We start from the raw sequence: 17936 nt of genomic DNA on the forward strand, positions 1-17936 counted from the left end.
CAGGAAGACCCTGGGGTCTTCCACTGTGCCCCTGGGCTTACGAAGTGCAGTCACCGACTTTTCCACAGAGGTTGGTCCTTGGGCTCTTGGAATCACTCCTACTTTCAGGTGCTAAAGACATTGCGTTCTCTGGAAGGGGTGAAGGGGTGGAGTGGGGTGGGTGGGTGGTCACTGAGAATAGTCCCTGCTCACCAGAGAAGCCTGCCTTCTCTTTGGCTTTGAGAACCCAACTGGGGAAAGATCTCTATGGCTTGTGTTTTTTCCTCCTCCCTCAGACAATCTAACCTCTTTCTCAAGCTGCTGCAAAGGCCCTGCCACAGCAGGCACCTAAGTGTATATCAGGTCTTCCCTGTGTGGCACAGAAGCAGGGCCCCTCTCTCCCTGCCACGGGGTCTCCCTCAAACAGACTGGGGAAGGGGTAGGGGTCTCTCACCTCACAGCCCTCGGCCAGGGCAAAGCCACCACCCAGCAGGAACACGATATTCCAGGGCATCTTCTCGTTCACTGTCTTCCAGTTGAGAAGAGTAGGAGGGCCCTTCAGCTTTCCTGGTCTTTCTATTCCCCAGGCAGAGGAAGATGTGTCACCGAGGCCTTCCCTCCCTTCCACTTGGGGCCTCTTGTATGGGTTTCTATCAGAGCTTAATGTGTGCAAGAGGGGGACCCCCAGTTCTGCAGCATCCCAACTTTGTTCGTGAGTCTTTGTGTCCTTGGCAAGTCACCCTAACCTCTCAGGGCTTTGTCTACTCCTGCCAAGCATAGTCGAAGGTACATTTCACGCTGGAAAACAGGGGCTGCCTGGAAGGCTTTTTCCTGCTCCAGTCCATGTACTTACCTGGGTCCTGAGTCAGCCCTGGGATGTTGGAGGGCATGAGGAACATAATTATGCCGATGAAGATGGCCACTGTCCCATCAGACACCATGCTACAGGGGGAGCGGTGGCGGGGGGGTAGGATTAGTGGCAACGGGCTGCTCATGGACAGCAGGGTGGAGGTGGTGGAGAAGAGCCCCTCCCACAGATGTGCCAGACTCTTCTGGCTAGTGTTCCCTCCCCGCCCCTCAGTGCACGGGGGTGGGGGGGTGGGAGGGGGTGGGGTGGCCTCTTCCTTCCTTCTTCTTTTAGTCGCGTGAGTTGCCAAAGTATTCCCCTCCCCACGGAATGCTCACCTTGTTCCATCAGCATCAGTAAAAATCAATTCGCCCCAGCCGCGGTAAAAGCCCGGCTTCCGGGTGAACCAGAGCAGCACCAGAACAAGAAAGAGGAAGGTGACAGCTTTTTCTGCAAAGGTCATAGGACCCAGCTGCCTGTGCTCTCTTTGGATGACTTGGATGCCTGCGCGCCCTTGCTCCTGCGTCTGTCCCTCAATGCCAAAGTTCCTCCTGAAGCTGCAGGTAGAGGGGAAGGGACAGTTCAGGAGGGCCTCGCACCAAGCAAGGTAGCAAGGGGCTCTGAGTGTCTGTGATGCAAAGGCTGAGGCCTGCAGAGGCCATCTCGGAGTTGCTACACAAAGGCCCTGGATCCACCCAAGTTTATGGAAGAGGAGCAGAAGGCTTAGAGGCAGGGAGGTGGGTCATGAGGCAGAGACAAGATTGGGTATGGGGCACCAGGTTTCCACCTGCTCCATCTGCCCACTGCCCCCCTGACCCTCCAAGGGTTCTCTTGAGCTGAACCCTCCTATGCCCAGAGTGAGGAGGACCTAGAGGTCCAGACCCCTTGCCTTATTCTGACTTTGTCTCTCTGCTCCCCTCCTCCAATGGCCTTTCAAGAAATCCTCCCTTCCCTCTCCCTTACTAGCTTCTAGGCACCCTCCGCCAGCCTGAGCCCCATCCACATCATCCTCACAGGCACAGAAGGCTTTAGCCTACTTCCATAGGCTACTTATTTAATTCATGTTGACTTTTACTTTTCACAGGCAAATCTCAATTCCCTTACTGGATGGTGAGTTTCTCAAGGGCAAAGACCATGCTTCACACGTCTTTAAATTCCCCGTGGTGCCTGGCACTGGGCTGATCTCTTTGACTGCCATCGTACCTTTTACCAGTCCCTAACCTCGATCCATCCTCCTCATACCCACCCAAGCAATTTTTCCAAAGTACAGCAACAATGCTTAAAAATTTTCAATGGCTCCCCACTGCCTGGTCAGGAAAGGCGAATAACCAATACCACAGTACCACGCATATCACCACTCTTACCCTGTACTCATAGCGGACTTACCTAATTAATCCCAGACTACTCCTACTGAGCCCTAGCAAGGTCTCAAGTGATTTTCAACTCAGAATTCTAGTGAGGGTTGTTAGTAGGAATAAAACCTATTTACTACTCAGCCTCAAGGACAAGGCCCAAACTCTTCATGCGGCACACAACAACCTCTCAAATCCTTCCCCTGCCTACTTCTCTAATTTCATCTCCTAATGTTCCTTTTTGTTCTTTATGTTCCAATCACAGAGAACTAGAGTTCCCCCAAACACATCATATTCTTTCTCGCTTCTATGCCTTGGTACAAGGCGTTCATCTCCTCCAGGGGCCACTGGAACTGCTGCTCTCCTGGGCTGTGCTCCCACAGCGCCTGGCTTTCCCTGTGTCACAGTCCCACCAGGCCATCACCCATCAGATGGTGAGCTCCAAAGACAGGGACCGTGCCGTAATGTCTTCTAGTGTTCTCAGTGCCTAGGAGCCCGGCAAACGCGTGTTCAGTGTGCTCAGTGTGATCTCAAACACTTACCAAAGGACTGTGGAGCGTATGGAATGGGACCTGGCCTGGGCTTCAGACCCGATTTTCAATCCCGGCACTGACAAATCTAGTTGTATACCATGCCTCGAGCCTCAGTTTGTTCATCTGCTAAAAGGGATAATAATACTCTCTGCCCAGTAATTCCCTCAAAGAGGGGGTCCAAGCATAACGAGGGGTCTTGGGAGGGAGAGGTCTTCTCACTAGGATGGTGATTTTATCCTTTTCCACAATAACTACCTGGTTAACCAACTGAAAGCTCCAGAGGATAAGGGCAGGGACCTGGGCTTCTCTCATCCATTCTGCCACTTACTTGAACCCCAAGAAGAGGATCTGAAGCCATATCCAGGTAAGCAGCAGCAAGATGACCGTGACCGGGAAGGCAAAGCCGAACCAGGAGGCAAAGTTCACCACGTTGGCATTGTTTGAGAAGAGCCTGAAGGAGGATGTGGGCTGCTGTGGGACATTGCCTGGCACCCACCAGGCCCCATTTCCCCCTCAGTGAGAGTACAGTCCCCCAACCCCTCGGTTACTCACGAGTTGACCTGGCCTTGCAGCACCAGGTTGGGCGCGGTACCAGTCAGTGTGGCGAGGCCCCCAATGCTGGCTGAGTAGCACACGCACAGGCTCATGCCCTGAGAAAATTTATACTTCTTCTGGATCCTATTTGTCTTTGATTCCAAAGAACCGGGTGGGAGAGGGTGGATCTGCCTGTTATCTGGGAACAAGGAAGAGCTCAGGTGAGTAGTGGGCACCAGGTCAGCTCCGGGAGCATGGCTGGAGCTCTGTGGCCTCTGAGGTATAGGCAGGGCACCTTGTTAGCGAGCAGCCCAGATCTGAGGTGCTGTGGAGGCAGAGGCTGCCTCTAGGCTTGTCAGGGCCCAGCACTCCTGGGAGTCTTAAGTTGGGTTGACCTTCTGGTCCAAACTTTTTCTTGAGAGAGGGAAACTGAGGCGTGGAGAAGGGCAAAAGATTATCCAAACCCACAGAGGAAGAATGGAACCTGGACCCCTGATGGCCCACCCAGAATCCAGCTCTCGGCTCTTCAGGGTGACCCAACATCTTGGTTTGCCCAGGAATGAGGGGTTTCCCAGCACATGGGACTCTGTTTTAAAACGAGGAAATTCTGGGAAAACTAGGATAAATTGGTCACGGCAGTTCTTGCCTCCTTCTTCTCTCCTGAGAGTGGACATCCCCTCAGACCCTCCCCAAGAGCCAAGGGGTTGGGACAGGGTCCAGTCTCATCTTTCTCACCATGTTTGGTCACTTTCTTCTGGGCACCTGTTTCCTGGAATTCAAAGGTGGGGTTACTTCTGCCTTCCTCAATGTCCCTGTCCCTGGGTGACTTGTGCAGCTGCTGAAGGACAGCATGAGAAATGGGCATCATCATGGCCGTGGAGGCTGTGTTGCTGATCCACATGGACAGGAAGGCTGTGACCAACATGAAGCCCAGCATCAACCTAGGGACAGACAGACAGTCCCACTGGTGTTCCAACATCCCTTCAGGGACTAGATGCCCAGAATACCACTGGCCCATGGTGCTCCAGTCTTGATTTGTGGGAACTCACAGAGCAGGCCGCACCCCGATGGTGAGGAGCACACGGAGGGCGATGCGTTTGTGCAGATTCCGATGCTCGACGGCAATGGCCACCAGCAGCCCCCCCAGGAACAGGACGTTGGTGTCATTGAAGTACTGGACGCAGACCTGGATGGGCAGGGACAACTGAGAGGCAGGAAGACCCTGGGGTCTTCCACTGTGCCCCTGGGCTTACGAAGTGCAGTCACCGACTTTTCCACAGAGGTTGGTCCTTGGGCTCTTGGAATCAAATGGAAAGAGTCTTTGGATTACCTGCTATTTAATATTAACCAGGTTCCTCTCTTCCTGCCAAACTCATTCTTTCTCCCCTCAGGAACGACTAGGAGATAATCTAGCCTGATTCCACTCATGTTTACAGCCAGAGCCTGAGAGAAAGATAATTTAGTGCTGTTTCTAGAAACTAGAGCAGCAGTTCTCAGAGTGTGGTCCCTGGGCCAACATCTTCACCAACCTGGAGCTTGTAAGAAATGAAATGTTTAGGTTCTGCTCCAGGTCCACTGAATCAGAAATTCTGGGGTGGGCCCAACAATCTAAATTTTACCCAGCTCTCTAGTTTAAGGACACTCAAATTTAAGAGTCACTGAAGCCAAGCTCTTTAGCTGACTTTCAAGGCCCCTTTTCCCCTGTCACTAGGCCTTTTCACCTCCCTGGCCTAAGCCTAATCATTCCCACTTTGAATTAACTCTCTACACCGGCCATACACTCAGCAATTCTAGAATGTCCTCCCTCTTTGTCTTCTAGATGATTCCTCCCGCAGTGATCTCTGACCTCTGACCAAGTAGAGGCAGAGACCCTCTTCTGTGCTTGCCTGTGATGAGGCTTCCTGGGTCATGAACATCCTTGGGCAGACCCCACCACCCCTGGGAGCCCTTCCTCATGGGACAGGGCAAGCTTACCTCAGAGGCCTTCATTATGCCCATCATGGGGAACAGGATGATGGGGAAGAGAGCAGTCACAGCCAGAGGCAAAGCCTCAGTGCACCAGAAGACCGCCATGAGGATGATGGCATAGGCACAGTAGGCTTCCTGTGGGTGGAAGGGAAGTGGCAGAGCTGTTAGAAAGGGCAAGTCTGTATCCTAGAGTCATATCATCCCTTGCTCCCAGAGAAAATAGGTCATTTTTAACAATGTGAGGAGAGCCTGTGAAACCCACAGTCATTGATTCCTGAGCCCAAGGTCCAATTTCAAATGGAAATAAAAAAGCAAGGCACTCACCACTTTGACCTTGGAGAGCCCAGACATTATAATCCAGCCATACTGGAGGGGCAGAAGGATCTGGAGTTGGGTATCAGTTCCCGCCTAGCTCAAGGGGACTACAGGAGACCCAGGTGAGGATCCCTAGATGAGGATCCCTAGATGAGGGACTGGGGCCTGGGCAATGTGGATCGCTGCCTGGTACCCCGGCCTCTCCTGGCTTTACCAGAGCCTGCAAGAATGTAATTATTTGTATGATGATTTATTAATGTTTGTTCCCTCTACTAGGAGGTAAGCTTCGTGAGGACATAGTCGGTTTTGTGGCATCTGGATTCTTGGCGCTCAGGACCTAGTAGGCTCCAGAGTAAATCTTTTCTGAATAAATGAATCACTGGAAAGTTTTGGGAATGGAAGAGGGTCTCCTTCCTATCGGTCCTGGCACAATCGGTGCATTGCACAACTCCAGGAGGTGCCATTCGCATTTTACAGACTATGTGAAACTTTCCTCTATCCCTGCTTTGTGCAAGGAATTGTGGAGTAAATGCTGAGTCATAGTCTTGTGAGCCTTTGAATACCAGATGCCCCCCTTTCTCTGATGAGGTCTCCAAGTCTAGAAAGGCTCAACCTAAGGCCCGGAGAAGAAATGGAAGTCAGGCAGTTAACCCCTGATGTCAGAGGCCCATCTCATTGACACAGCCTCTCTGCAGGGCTGGCAGGGAGTGCGGGGGAATCATTAGCCAGAAGTAAGCCTGACGTAGGGAGTGCCCGCATCCCAGCCTCCTCAGGGGTACACGCTCATTCTTTGCCAAAGGAAGGGGCTGTACGCTGGGACAATGGGGCTAGGGAGCCCCTCCTCTCTTATCTGTCTCTCTCAACCTCCCTGCCCTTGTTTTCTACACCTGCTACAGGCTGGGCTCACCCCTTAGTACCTCATGCTTTTAGTACCTTGAAGCTTGGGGTGGGTCCTTGGGGGTGGCCTGGGGGAAGGAGAAGCTGCTGATCATGGAGAATTTATTAAGAGCTGGGTGTTTTTATGTTGTTAGGTCAACTCAAACAGTTATTAAGGGGGTGTGGTGGTCCCTTAGAGAGGACCTTGCTCAAGGCCACAGAACTAGGGAGTGGCAGAGACAGGATGGGACCAGGTAAGGTGTCTGAATCACATAACTCCAAGAGAACTCTTTCTGTAGACTTCATAATTGGCACTCCTGCAGGGGTGCAGCACACAGCCTACCCAGCCCTGCTGGAGAACCAAGTCTGTCAGGCTCACTTTACTTCCAATAAACTTCCACCACCTATCCTCACCCCAGACACGAATGAACTCAAGGGCCCCAGGGGTGGGGCTACCTTGACCCTCGACCAGAGACCCACCCCCCATTCCTCCCCTAGAAGGAGGCTGATTCTGCTGAACCTGCTGTTTCCTCAATCACTTTCTCAACTACAAAGATTGTGAGGCCAGTTACTCATCCTCCCCCGGGGGCTAAGGGCAGGCCAGCTGTTGTGGACCTTGGCAGACCATCACTCTGCTGATTCAAGAAGAAAGCTCTGCTAATCAGGCCAGCAGAAGGATCCTGAGGACTATGTTGGTAAGCATTGTGCTCTCCATGCTGTGCTTCAGATGCTTTTTAATCACGTTTAGTTGCTCTGTGAGGTAATGACCATTGTTCCCATTTCACCGATAAGAAACGAATGCACAGATACATTAAGTAAATGCCTTGAAATTACACAAATAAGTGGAGAGACCAGGCTATCTGGTTCTTGCGCCCCAGCTTTTACCTTCTACCTTGAGTTTAATCTCTTGCATTCGAGGAGTGTCCCCCACCCTTGGGCTTGCTGTGACCAGTGGGATGTATGGAGATGAGCTGGGGCTTTGAATCTAAGTAGAACTATTTACCGTGGGGCCTGCTACTTCTTGTTGCATGTTCCTTCACTTCTGAAACCCCATTTCCACACTCCAAAGGGAGCTGTTAATAGTTGAACCTGCCCCTGTGAGCTCAGAGTGTTCAATCTATGGCTCCCCTACCCCATTACAACTTCCCTGCATCCCTCCCCGTGTTTGTCTGTCTGGATCGAAATCCAAAACTGTTTTCACAGTTCCATCCAGGAGCCTTTTCTGGCCCTGGTGGCTCTGGCCCTGTGTCCCCAACCCATGATCCTGGGGAGCCTGTCCAGCTGTAGCATAATTTGCTGACCTGCTCTTCTTGGTTCATGGGGTTTGGAATTCCAAAAATCCATAAAGTTGGATGGGAAAACTGCTTCACCTTTTTGCTAACATCTAACTAATATTATGAACATAGGCAACAAAACCGTACAACATTTAATGGTGCTGTTGGTGATTTTGTCACAGATATTTAATTAAGGTTATCAGCTATTAGATACCCATACCGCTATTATACCAACACTAGATCTTATTTAATAAGTTAATGAAGAAGCACCTACATTTCTGAATTGCAATTGGTTTTTTCATATTTTTATAACTGTATTTCAAAATAATTGGTTTCTCTTTTAATCCTACGCATTTTATCCTGTGCATTTCGAAGCAATATTATTCTTGAGAACAGCCCACAATCTCCGCCAGACAGTCAAAGTCAGTCATGGCTCAGAAATGAGTCAGAATCCCTGCCTTAAGAAAGAGAGAAAGAAAATACTTATCTGGCACCAACTACTATGGCCTCCCTGAATCACTTTGGGAATTTTCTAAATTTCCAATCCCATCCCTATGTGGAATTAGTCTCTGGGTGGGAGCAGGGGTCTCTACAAACCCCAGCAACGCAGATGTGAGCTGGAGTGGAGAGTTTACAGTGGTCAGACAGAGGCAGGTGGGTGCTTTGCACAGGTCCTCTCTCAATTCATCCTTACATCTCTAGGAGGCAGTGTGGTTCTCATGACTTCCATTAAAAGGTGAGGAAACCACAAACTCAGGGAGGCTGGCATTGCTTTGTTGACATTTGTGGCTGAAACTTACAGGGCCTGGGTTTGAGGCTGGGGAGCTGTTTGTATTCCGAGTGGCCCCCTTGAGTCAGGTGCCAGCCTCTTGGGTACCCCCTGAGGGGAGAACTCTGGGGAACCTTTTTCCTTGACCCCACCTGTGTCTTATTCCAAGGTCAGTATCCCCAGCTTTAGAAGTGAATACTCAGGGGTCAGATCTGTTCATCAGGCACTCATTCGACAAACACCCTTTCTACTCCCGGTCTCCAGTCCTGCTGATCTATGCCTAAAATGCTCCCGTTTACTTCTGTTCAGCTCTGGCCACTAGCCTGATTCAAGCTTCAGCATCTGTCACCAAGATTCTTACAAGAGCCTTCTTATTCACCTCTCAATCTTGCTGAAATCTCAAGCTTCTCTCTTGCTCCTGAAATCTCTTCTCCTTGCTGTAGCCAGAGTGATCTTGAGGCACAAGTCTATTTATTCCACACCCAACCTTCCCAACGTATACACCTCAAAGCAGCTCAGATCCCTTTGGGGTTTCCCATTGCTCTTAGGAAAAGTTCAGGGCTGTTCTGTGCCTCTCCTCTTGCTTTCTGCTCCAGCCACACTGGCTCTTTTCCAAGTCTTCAAATGCTCCATCCTCCCTGTAGCCACAGGGCCTTTGCACATAATTTCCTCTCTTCCCTCCTTACTTTGCCCAGCTGATATCTACCATTCTTGAAATCAAATATTCCTTTTTTTTAGGGACTATGGCCTCCAGGTCGGGATATAATCAATATTTTTTACGCTCTAAGCCCTTATACCTCTTTTGCATAGATAGCACTCATCACAGTCTGTAATGAACCATTTAATTTCATGTATTTCTTGATGACTATCGATCTTTGTCTTTAGTCTGTACTCTTCAAGGAGTAGGGTCTGAGTCTGTTTCTGCTCACCCGGGAGGGTACCTGGCACCTAGATAGAGTTGACACCCTGAATGAATGAGTGAATGAATGTTGGACACTAGAGATACAGATATGAATCAGGCCCAACCCTGGCCCTCAGAAAGTCTGAGTCTGGGCTGGCCCATTGGGCCGTGTGTGGGCAGGCTGTTCTGCAAGGCAAACAGCAGATAAGAGATGAATTCTCAGAAGGCTTCCAAACCCCACAGGTGGCAATCTGCTTCTTTTGAACAGAGGTCAGAACATCTGAGTGTCCAGGCCCAGTTTTATTGCTGTGTGTCCTTGGGCAGGTTGCTTAACCTCTCTCAGCTTGCTTTTTTTTTTTTCCGATAAGTAACACTGAGCATTTTCAGCTGCCCACACATTTATTTCCTTTATAAGGTTTTCTTATCAACAAATGAGAATAAGAGAAACACCCGCCTTGCTGGGTTATGATAAGGATGAGGAATGTGAATATATAGCTATAAGCCATAAAGGACTATAGATGGCAGGGGGCAGATGGCAGGGTTGGTGCTGAGACAGAAATGTGCTCTTGGGCTTCTGGGGAATCAGGGTGAAAGCAAGAGATACAAATGAAGACGAAGGTGCCAAGGAATTCAGGGCAGACTGAATTCCTTGGGGCAAGTTGTGGGATCTGCAGGCATCACACTCTCTACCTGTGACAGGCACAGAGAAGCCTGTGGCTGTTGGGCAGCAGCAAATATTTCCAGTCTTGGAGGTGTCACAACTTATTTTAACCCAGGGATGGGGATGGGCTAGAATACAGCAGGCCACTTCCATAGCTCCTCTGCCCCTGGCAAGCAGGGATGCTGCTGGCAGGGAACACTTCTAAGTCTGGAAGTGAGGCAAGGCACTGGGTGGTAGCTTGCCAAGGTGAGACCAGAGAGTGGGATCCCAGAACAGAAGGGGTCCCCTCCCTGAGCCTCTGTCCTCAGCTGAGGGAGATTTCCAGAGAGGTGACACTGAGTGGGTACCGAGGGATAAATAAGAGTTCAGTGAGTGGTAAGAAGATGTTGGGATGAGGGAGTAAGCACAGAGGGAACAGAACGAGACATAAAAGATCAAGATGCATTCTTGGAGGGATGTAATGCTTGGAAAGAGCCTTGTCTGCCCTGAGAGGGCTCTAGAACTTTATCTGGAAGACGAGTGTAAAGGGGAGGTCCTTGAAAGGTTTTAAACAAAGAGAGTGAAATGGTCATGTTGGTGTTTCTTTTAAAAGATTGCATTGATGCTATTATATGTGATTAAAAAATATGTGTACAAATATATGTGTACACACACACACACACACACACACACACTCATACTTAGGAAAATATCTGATTCAGAGATTCTTACCCTTTTTTTTAGTACCAAGATTCCTTTGGCATCCTGACAAAGGTTTCTAACTTCTTCTTAGAATAATGTTTTTAAATGAATTAAATAAGATACACAGGATTACCAAGGGAACCAATGATATTAAAATATAGTTACTCAAATATGGGGATAAAAGGGTAAAATAATGATTTATATGACTCTTAACTAATAAGACCTTCGCTGGCTACAGCTACTGGAATTTCAAAGTCATGACGAACCTAATATTTCAAGGTATCTGCAATAGCTCTAATATGATATGAAAATATTCGATTCCACTTGTGGCAAAATCGAAGGCATTGTTAATATTATTGTGATTTGTTGTCAATATTCATAACAGACGAGATGCTAAATTTTCTTTAGAGGTTATTGACAATAAAATGAATTTTTTTTTTCCTATCCAAATCCACAGACCTCCTGAATTCTCCTCCCAGATCTCCAGGGGGAGAAATTCTTGCTCTATGCCATGCTAGTGGCTGAGACCGCCCTAAGGAGGGGCACCTGGGACAGAGTGTGGGAGGGGGACCTCTCCATTTCACCCTTTTGCGTTTCGAATTTTGTATTATGTGCATGTGTCACCTAATTAAATAAATAAATAAATCATGTAAAGATGAAAATAAGGAGCTTATTATGCCTACTATACTGTGGCAGATGGACTGGAAGACACAGGATAAGAGGCTGGGAGGCCACGGAAGGCTGTGCTGGGTGTCCAGTGGAGAGATGACAGGGGCTCAGAGCAGGTCACGGCGGTAGAGATGGAGAAAGAGGATGGACTCCAGAGAAGTTAGGAAATGGAAGACAGAGGGTTTGGGTGGTGGCTGATGAGTTGGGCGGGAAGAATGAAAGGAAGGAAACTCTCAGGGGTCTGTCCTGGATGTCTAGGTGCATGGCAGTGACCACATAGAGAGAGGCAAGCTGAAGGGACTTGGGAAGGAGGTACAGAGTGGGCTGGGAGTGTGTGATATCCTATCCAGGAATAATAGGCCCATGCCAAATACCTAATACTTTTGAGAGACTGAATATACAAAGAGGACAATGGCCAGTCCATATATAAAAATATGTCCTACAATCTCTGCAGCAACCAGCCTGGGCAGCCAAACCACAACTCCCACAGCAATTGGCCCTAAACAGTCAGGAGTGGCTCAATGACCACCAGCTTCTTTCGTTTTGGCCACCCCTTTACCCCCACTTTCAACTTAGGACCAGTGAAAGCCAAAGATGTTCCCCTAACCCATCACATAGGATGCCCTGCTTCTAGTTAGCTGAACTTCCAGCTTCCCCCTGCTAACAGCCTCCAATCAGGGAACACCTGAAGCCTTCCATTTTTCTACTCTAAAGTATCCGAAGCCCCCGCCTGCCTTTAAGACTGCCGAAATCAAACAATGGTGGCGACTCTCTCCTATTCTTTGCCTGATATCATTTGGGTTATCTTGTCAGTTTCTGCACCTTAATGTTTACGAGTTTGTTGCATCATCTTCTGCTCTAAGAGATCAAAGAGAAACAATGGGCTCCTGAGTATCAGAGAAAACAAAAGTTGGGGGAAAAGTCCTGGCCTCACAGTTGGGGAATCACTTCTCTTTAGTCCAGGGATCCTCCTGGCCCTTGAGCCTGGCTCCTTCTTCTAGTCCTCCTCCCTCGTACCCTAGAGGCCAGAAGATCTGTCTCCACATAGTCCCAGTGCTGTTCCCAGTCACGCTTAGGGGCCACACCCCATTGTTCTGGTGGGGGTGATGAGACACACCTCGCCCTCCTGTTTCATAGGTGGAAGCACCTGAGATCCTTGTGAGGACAACGGCCCATCTGAACAGAAGTCACCTTGGAGAAGATGTCAGGCATCTCCACTGTGCCTGAGGCTAGTTGTATTTTCCAGGGGCCAAGGATTCAGATGAAAAGCCAAGGGTGGAGGAAACCATTGTTTACTGAGCCCTGGGAGCCAGATACTCTATGCACTTGGGTTATCTCATTTCATACTGACAACAGTGGATCCCTTAAGGGTGAGAGGCTTGGAGAGGCTTGATAAGGTCACGTGACTGTACATGCTACAGAGTGGATTTTGACCCACATTTGTCTGGCTTCAAAATCCTTATTTTGTTCCCTGGACTCTGCCACTTGACCAAGAGCCAGGAAATCTCAAAAGATTAAGGCAGGCCCCAGAACTCAGGTCCAGATTCCTGTATAGTCTTCAAGCCCACAGTGAGTCATCTGAGTCCTGGGTGCATCTTTGGGGTTCAGGAATAGCTTGCAGTGAGAATATTTTAGTTACATAGACTTTTAAGTGCACGTGTACACACACACATACTGTTATGTTGTAGGAGTGCAGGTTATTCAAATAAGGAAATTGAAATTTCTGTTCTCACTGAAAATATGATATGGATTTCAGCTAAGCTCTGTCCGAGCAGATGTTGAGCCACTGGGAGACTATTTTTACAGCTAGATCTCCTTGGGTCCTGGGAGGCATTTGCAGTTTTGACTCTAACTTACTAGTTGTTTGATCTCTGAGAAAGTATTTACCCCTCATAGCCCTCAGCATAAAATTCTCACTCATTTTCCTAGCCTTGTAGGGCTGACATTGGCTGACCTCCGTCTACCTCTCTAAAATAAACTTAAGCCATCTTCTCTTCACTTAGGCCCCGATGTCACAGTGGCTGTATTTATACCTCCACCTTACCAAGCTCAGGCCTGGCTTTGGGTGTTTACACTATGTGTTCTGCCTGGATGGCTCTTTACCCAGAGCTGTGCTTAGCTTGCTCTTATTTGCTATTCAGTGTTAATATCTTAGTGTTAATATCACCACCCAGGAGGCCTTCCCTGACCACTCTATCTAGAGCAGCCCCTCCTTAAGCCATAGTCACAGACCACTGTATGGTTTTCACAGTATGGACAGTACTGCACCTAAATAGTGCCTGTCACATAGTTCATGTCCCTTAAAAAGTAAATGAATGGATGAACGAATAAATGGCTTTAAGGTTTCTGGCAAATTGATGAAGCTTCTTCACTGTCGGGTTTAGGGTTGGGGAGCAGTGAGAAGGCCTCAGGCCCCATTGTCCCCCATCTGCTGGGACCACCAGAGGATGATGAGCATTTCAAGGATTCTCAAACACACCCTACTATTTCCGGTCCCTACACCTTTGCTCCTGTAGTCCCTTCATCTGGCTGTCCTTCTGCGGATGCCTCTGACTGTTGGAATCTCACTCAGCCTTCAAGGTCCAACTCAAACGCCATCTGCTTTGAATTCTCTTTTGACTTGGCTGGAAGAATTTTCTCCCTCCTCTGAGCTACTGCAGGCTTCTGGCTATACTTCTTAAATGCATGTTCCTCTACACTGAGAGTTCCTCTAACTCGAGGACAAAACATCTGTACTCTTTTTTGGTAACCCCCAGAACAGAGCAAGAGCTCAATAGACATCCCAGACTGAACAACAGCGGAAGGATTGGCTGACAGCTGGATGGATATGAGGGTAGATGGCTCAAGACATGACTCACAACAGGGCCACCACCCTCCATCCCTGGATAGCCTTAGGCAGACACCCTGAGACCAGGTTCCAGTCAAGACTGCCTTTTTCCATTTGGGAGTTTAAGCAGATTACTTTACCACTCTGGGTCTGAATTCACATGTCTGTAAAATGAAGGTAATAGTTGTAACCTCATAGTAACTCAAAGGTTATCACGAGAAACAAATAGGTTAGTGCTTTGAAGTGCTTGGCACAGTGACTAGCACATAAAAAAGTACTCAATAAATGTCATCTATTATCATATGGACATAGGTCTGAGTCTAGTCTGAATTCCTCCTTCCCACTTCAGGAGCCAGGGGCATGGAGGTAAGCTCAGGGACTCACGGGGCCCTCTTTGCCCATATTATTACCTTCATTCATTTGACAGGTATTTGTTGAGCACCTACTATGTGCCAGGCACTGGAGATTTTGCATGGAAAAAGACAAAGTCTCTATCCTCATAGAACCTACATTCTAGTATAGGGAGTAAGAGAACAAATAGAAAACAAACACATCATTTCAGAGAGTAAAAGCCCTCTAAATAGGGGTGGTCAGAGGAGGTGGATTTAAGCAGAAACCTAAGGAATGAGAAGGGGGCATCTGGGGGAATAACATTCCAGGCAGGGAGATGAACAATCTAGGGAGCAGAGAGAAAGCTGGTGGGGCTGGAGCAGAGTAGACAGGAGGTAGCACGTGGGGCATGGAGACTGAGGGGTCTGCAGGGGTGGAGCCCCAGGGACTCGTGGATGCCTTAAGAGGTTTGGATTTTAAGTTTGATGGGAAGCCTGTGTGGGGTTTTAAGCAGGGTAGTGACGTGATCTTATGTTTTGGAAACACCAGGTGGATGAGTGAAGAATGGTCTGGGGAGGAATGAGGACAGGCAAGAAGTGATGGTGGCCTAGATGAGAATGAAGGCAGTTGAAAGTGATTGTATTCGGGGTATTTTTGGGATTAGTCAGCATGACCTGCTGGTGGCATGCGGAAATGACAGATAGAGAAGAATCAAGAATGGCTCCGAGGTAGAAGGTTGAACCACATATTGATGAATAATCCTGCAGGAAGAGCCGACTGGAAAAGCTGGGCGATGAGGGTTTAGTTTTGGACATGTAAAAGTATATGCTGCTTGAAAGAAAATATTTAGGAGGAAGCATCCAGTGTTAATCCGATAATAAAAGTTTAGAAGTTAGGGCTGGAGTTATAGATTGGAGAATCCTCAGCATAGAGATGTTTTTTAAAGCAGGAAGCAGAAAAAGATCACCTGGGGGAGAATACGTGAATAGGGAGGAGGAGCCAGGAAAAGTGGCTGAGGGAGGTATCTGCAGGTGTCACCAAAAGCCAAAGAAGACAGCATTGCAAAGAGAGGGTGATGAAGGTGACAAATGCTGCTGAAGGGTTGAGGAAGTTAAGCACTGACCAGGGGTTTGATAACATGTAAGCTGATGGGGACTCAACGAAAGCTCTCTGGGTGGGTAGAGTCTTGGAGACTGGACTTGTCTAAAGAGAGACATGGACAGTGTGGACAGTCCTTGAGGCCCTCTGTAGGAGAGAGAGCATAGAAAGGATGCATATGTGGAGGGGATGTGGGATCAAAGGAGAGTTTGTTTGTTTTTTAAGATGGGAGATATTACAGCATGTTTGTACGCTGATGGGAGAGATCAGGCATAGAGGAGGAACTTGACGCAGGAGAGAGAGAAGGTAATAGGAGCAAAATCCTTGACAGTGGCTTGTATCCAGTGCCCCGGTGGAGAATTTGACCTCCATAGATTGGACCTGGGACAGTTCATCTGAGTCAGGACGGGAGAGGCAGTATCTGTGGGTAGAAAAGGCAGCAGAGCTGGGTGCAGCACACCGAACACAGAGGCTCCTGACACGTTGCTTCCAGTACTGACCCAGGCTTTCCTGTGTAATCTTGGGCAAGTTATTGAACCTTTCTGGGCTGTGCTTTCCTGAGGGGTAAAATGAGAATCACAGTACCTGTCTGTCCTCCTTCCCGGGGTTAACACATATGGGCCAGCTTATCTGAAAACCCATCTGATGAGAGATGCTACTGGCTGTGGCCTGAGATGAGGATCATCTCGAAGGTCAGCCAGGCCTTGTTATTTAGCAGGTGTCAGGGACCCAGTGTCTGTGCCTCTATATGCCCAGTCTGTCATCCCTTTGGGACACCATGAACAAAAAGCTTGCCTCAATTTCCCTACTTTCTAACTGTGTGACCTGCCAGAAGGAGATTTACTGTGAAACTTGAGCTTCCAGGCCCTCCTCCTTAACCTCCAAGCTCTGTGCTAAAAAGATTCATAATTTTGTGTTCTTTTACTTACAAGAGGACCCCAAAAGTGTATAATATCCAAGCTCCACAAAACCAAATCTATCCCGGGATTTCAGGTGACTTAACTTTACTTTCCCCATCTGTAAAATGGAACAGTCAGACCTGACTCGTAAGGTGGGAGAAAGGATTACTGGGTACGCGGTACAAGATATGTGGTAGGAGCTCCAACTAACAGGAGCTGAAGTTACGACTCCTGTTGCTACGGTGGGGGTGGGACAGGAGGCGGTGGCATCTTCCCCTCCAAACAGCGTGTGTGTGGTGCCCATTGGCAGGGTCCACTCGTCCAGGTCTCTCAGCAGACTTAGCCCTCAAGGTCATAGGTGAGCACCCTTGGTTAACCTCACAGATTGCAAGGACCTTGTCAGTTTACAATCTCTTATTTTTATTTTTAAAATTTTTTTACGCCTACAGCACCTGATCTTCCTAGGTGGTCTCCCATCCAAGTACTAACCAGGCCCGACCCTGCTTAGCTTCCGAGATCAGACGGGATCGGGCTTATTCAGGGTGGCACGGCCGTAGACTCTGTTTATACTATTAAAGGCACAGATTGCCTTAAGCTAGCTTTATACTACTCCCCTTCCATCTCTTGCCAGCAGCTTGCCCTGCTCATGTTCCACTGAGCCCAGGCCAGGGCAGGTGGGCACATAGTAAGCAGCCCCATCTGCTTCCACCTGTACCTCTCTTACGGAACCGGCTCCCTGACTCCCCAGGCAGTAGATTTCAAGTGCACCTAAGCAATTTGCATTGGGCTCCTATTACTGGATGCTGAGCAAAAGCCTCCCTTGATAGCTTAACCCTCATCCCTCAGGAGGACCAGGAGATTACAGCCTCACTTCCAGGGTAGGAGAGATAAGCAGGTTATGCTGGTTCTAAAGATTCCAAGCCTTGGTCCAAACTGTTCCTCTCCTGCCCCCTTGGAGTTTATCTGCACCCAGAACCCCAAGTACTTACCTTGGCAGGGATGAGGATGGGTAGAGGAAGCAGAAGAATAGGCAGGATGAACACAGTCAGGTAGGAGCGATATGCCCACAGGACCTGCCAGCAAGTGGCCATGGTGTAGAGGGCTGAGGGAGTCTCAGGGATCCAGGGAACTGAAGGACAGACTGGAGCAGGTAGGCGGCAGGGCAGGCTTATATCAAGCCAGTGGAGTGTTAACCATTGACTCACCCTGGCAATCAGAGTTTTTTAGAGTCTGGAGTGAGAATAAGGAGGAGGGACCTGCAAGAGATATAAAGATCAGGAAGACGTTATAAATAAAAGGAAGAGGGTGAGATTAAGGAGTAAAGGCTTCAGGTTCTTTCAAGAAGGTAAGCCCAGAGTTAACTTTCTGTGCATAGAGGCTGCTAAAAGTTGCTGCTGGAGAAGCTGGAGAAGGAAGGGTGTCT

The 17936-nt window shown here is 48.8% G+C and overlaps 1 protein-coding gene and 1 non-coding gene across 2 annotated transcripts in view; both read right to left on the reverse strand.

Moving 5' to 3' along the window:
• SLC13A2 (solute carrier family 13 member 2) overlaps positions 1-17604 on the reverse strand; it is a 20302-nt gene extending 2698 nt beyond the window's left edge. The window contains exons 1-9 of the mRNA XM_011360075.1: positions 17503-17604; positions 5220-5348; positions 4295-4431; positions 3981-4186; positions 3264-3444; positions 3040-3162; positions 1165-1383; positions 833-921; positions 434-555 (exon numbers count right to left, since the gene is read on the reverse strand). Of these exons, the coding sequence (XP_011358377.1) occupies positions 434-555; positions 833-921; positions 1165-1383; positions 3040-3162; positions 3264-3444; positions 3981-4186; positions 4295-4431; positions 5220-5348; positions 17503-17604 (1308 nt within the window). The remainder of the gene's footprint in view (positions 1-433; positions 556-832; positions 922-1164; positions 1384-3039; positions 3163-3263; positions 3445-3980; positions 4187-4294; positions 4432-5219; positions 5349-17502) is intronic.
• On the reverse strand, positions 16954-17072 carry LOC111739462. The gene has a single exon (XR_002780273.1). It is a non-coding gene; the product is annotated as a 5S ribosomal RNA (ribosomal RNA).
• Positions 17605-17936: the final 332 nt, after the last annotated feature.

This window comes from Pteropus vampyrus, unplaced genomic scaffold (genome assembly GCF_000151845.1).
Source record: "Pteropus vampyrus isolate Shadow unplaced genomic scaffold, Pvam_2.0 Scaffold50, whole genome shotgun sequence".
Classification (NCBI taxonomy): Eukaryota; Metazoa; Chordata; class Mammalia; order Chiroptera; family Pteropodidae; genus Pteropus; species Pteropus vampyrus.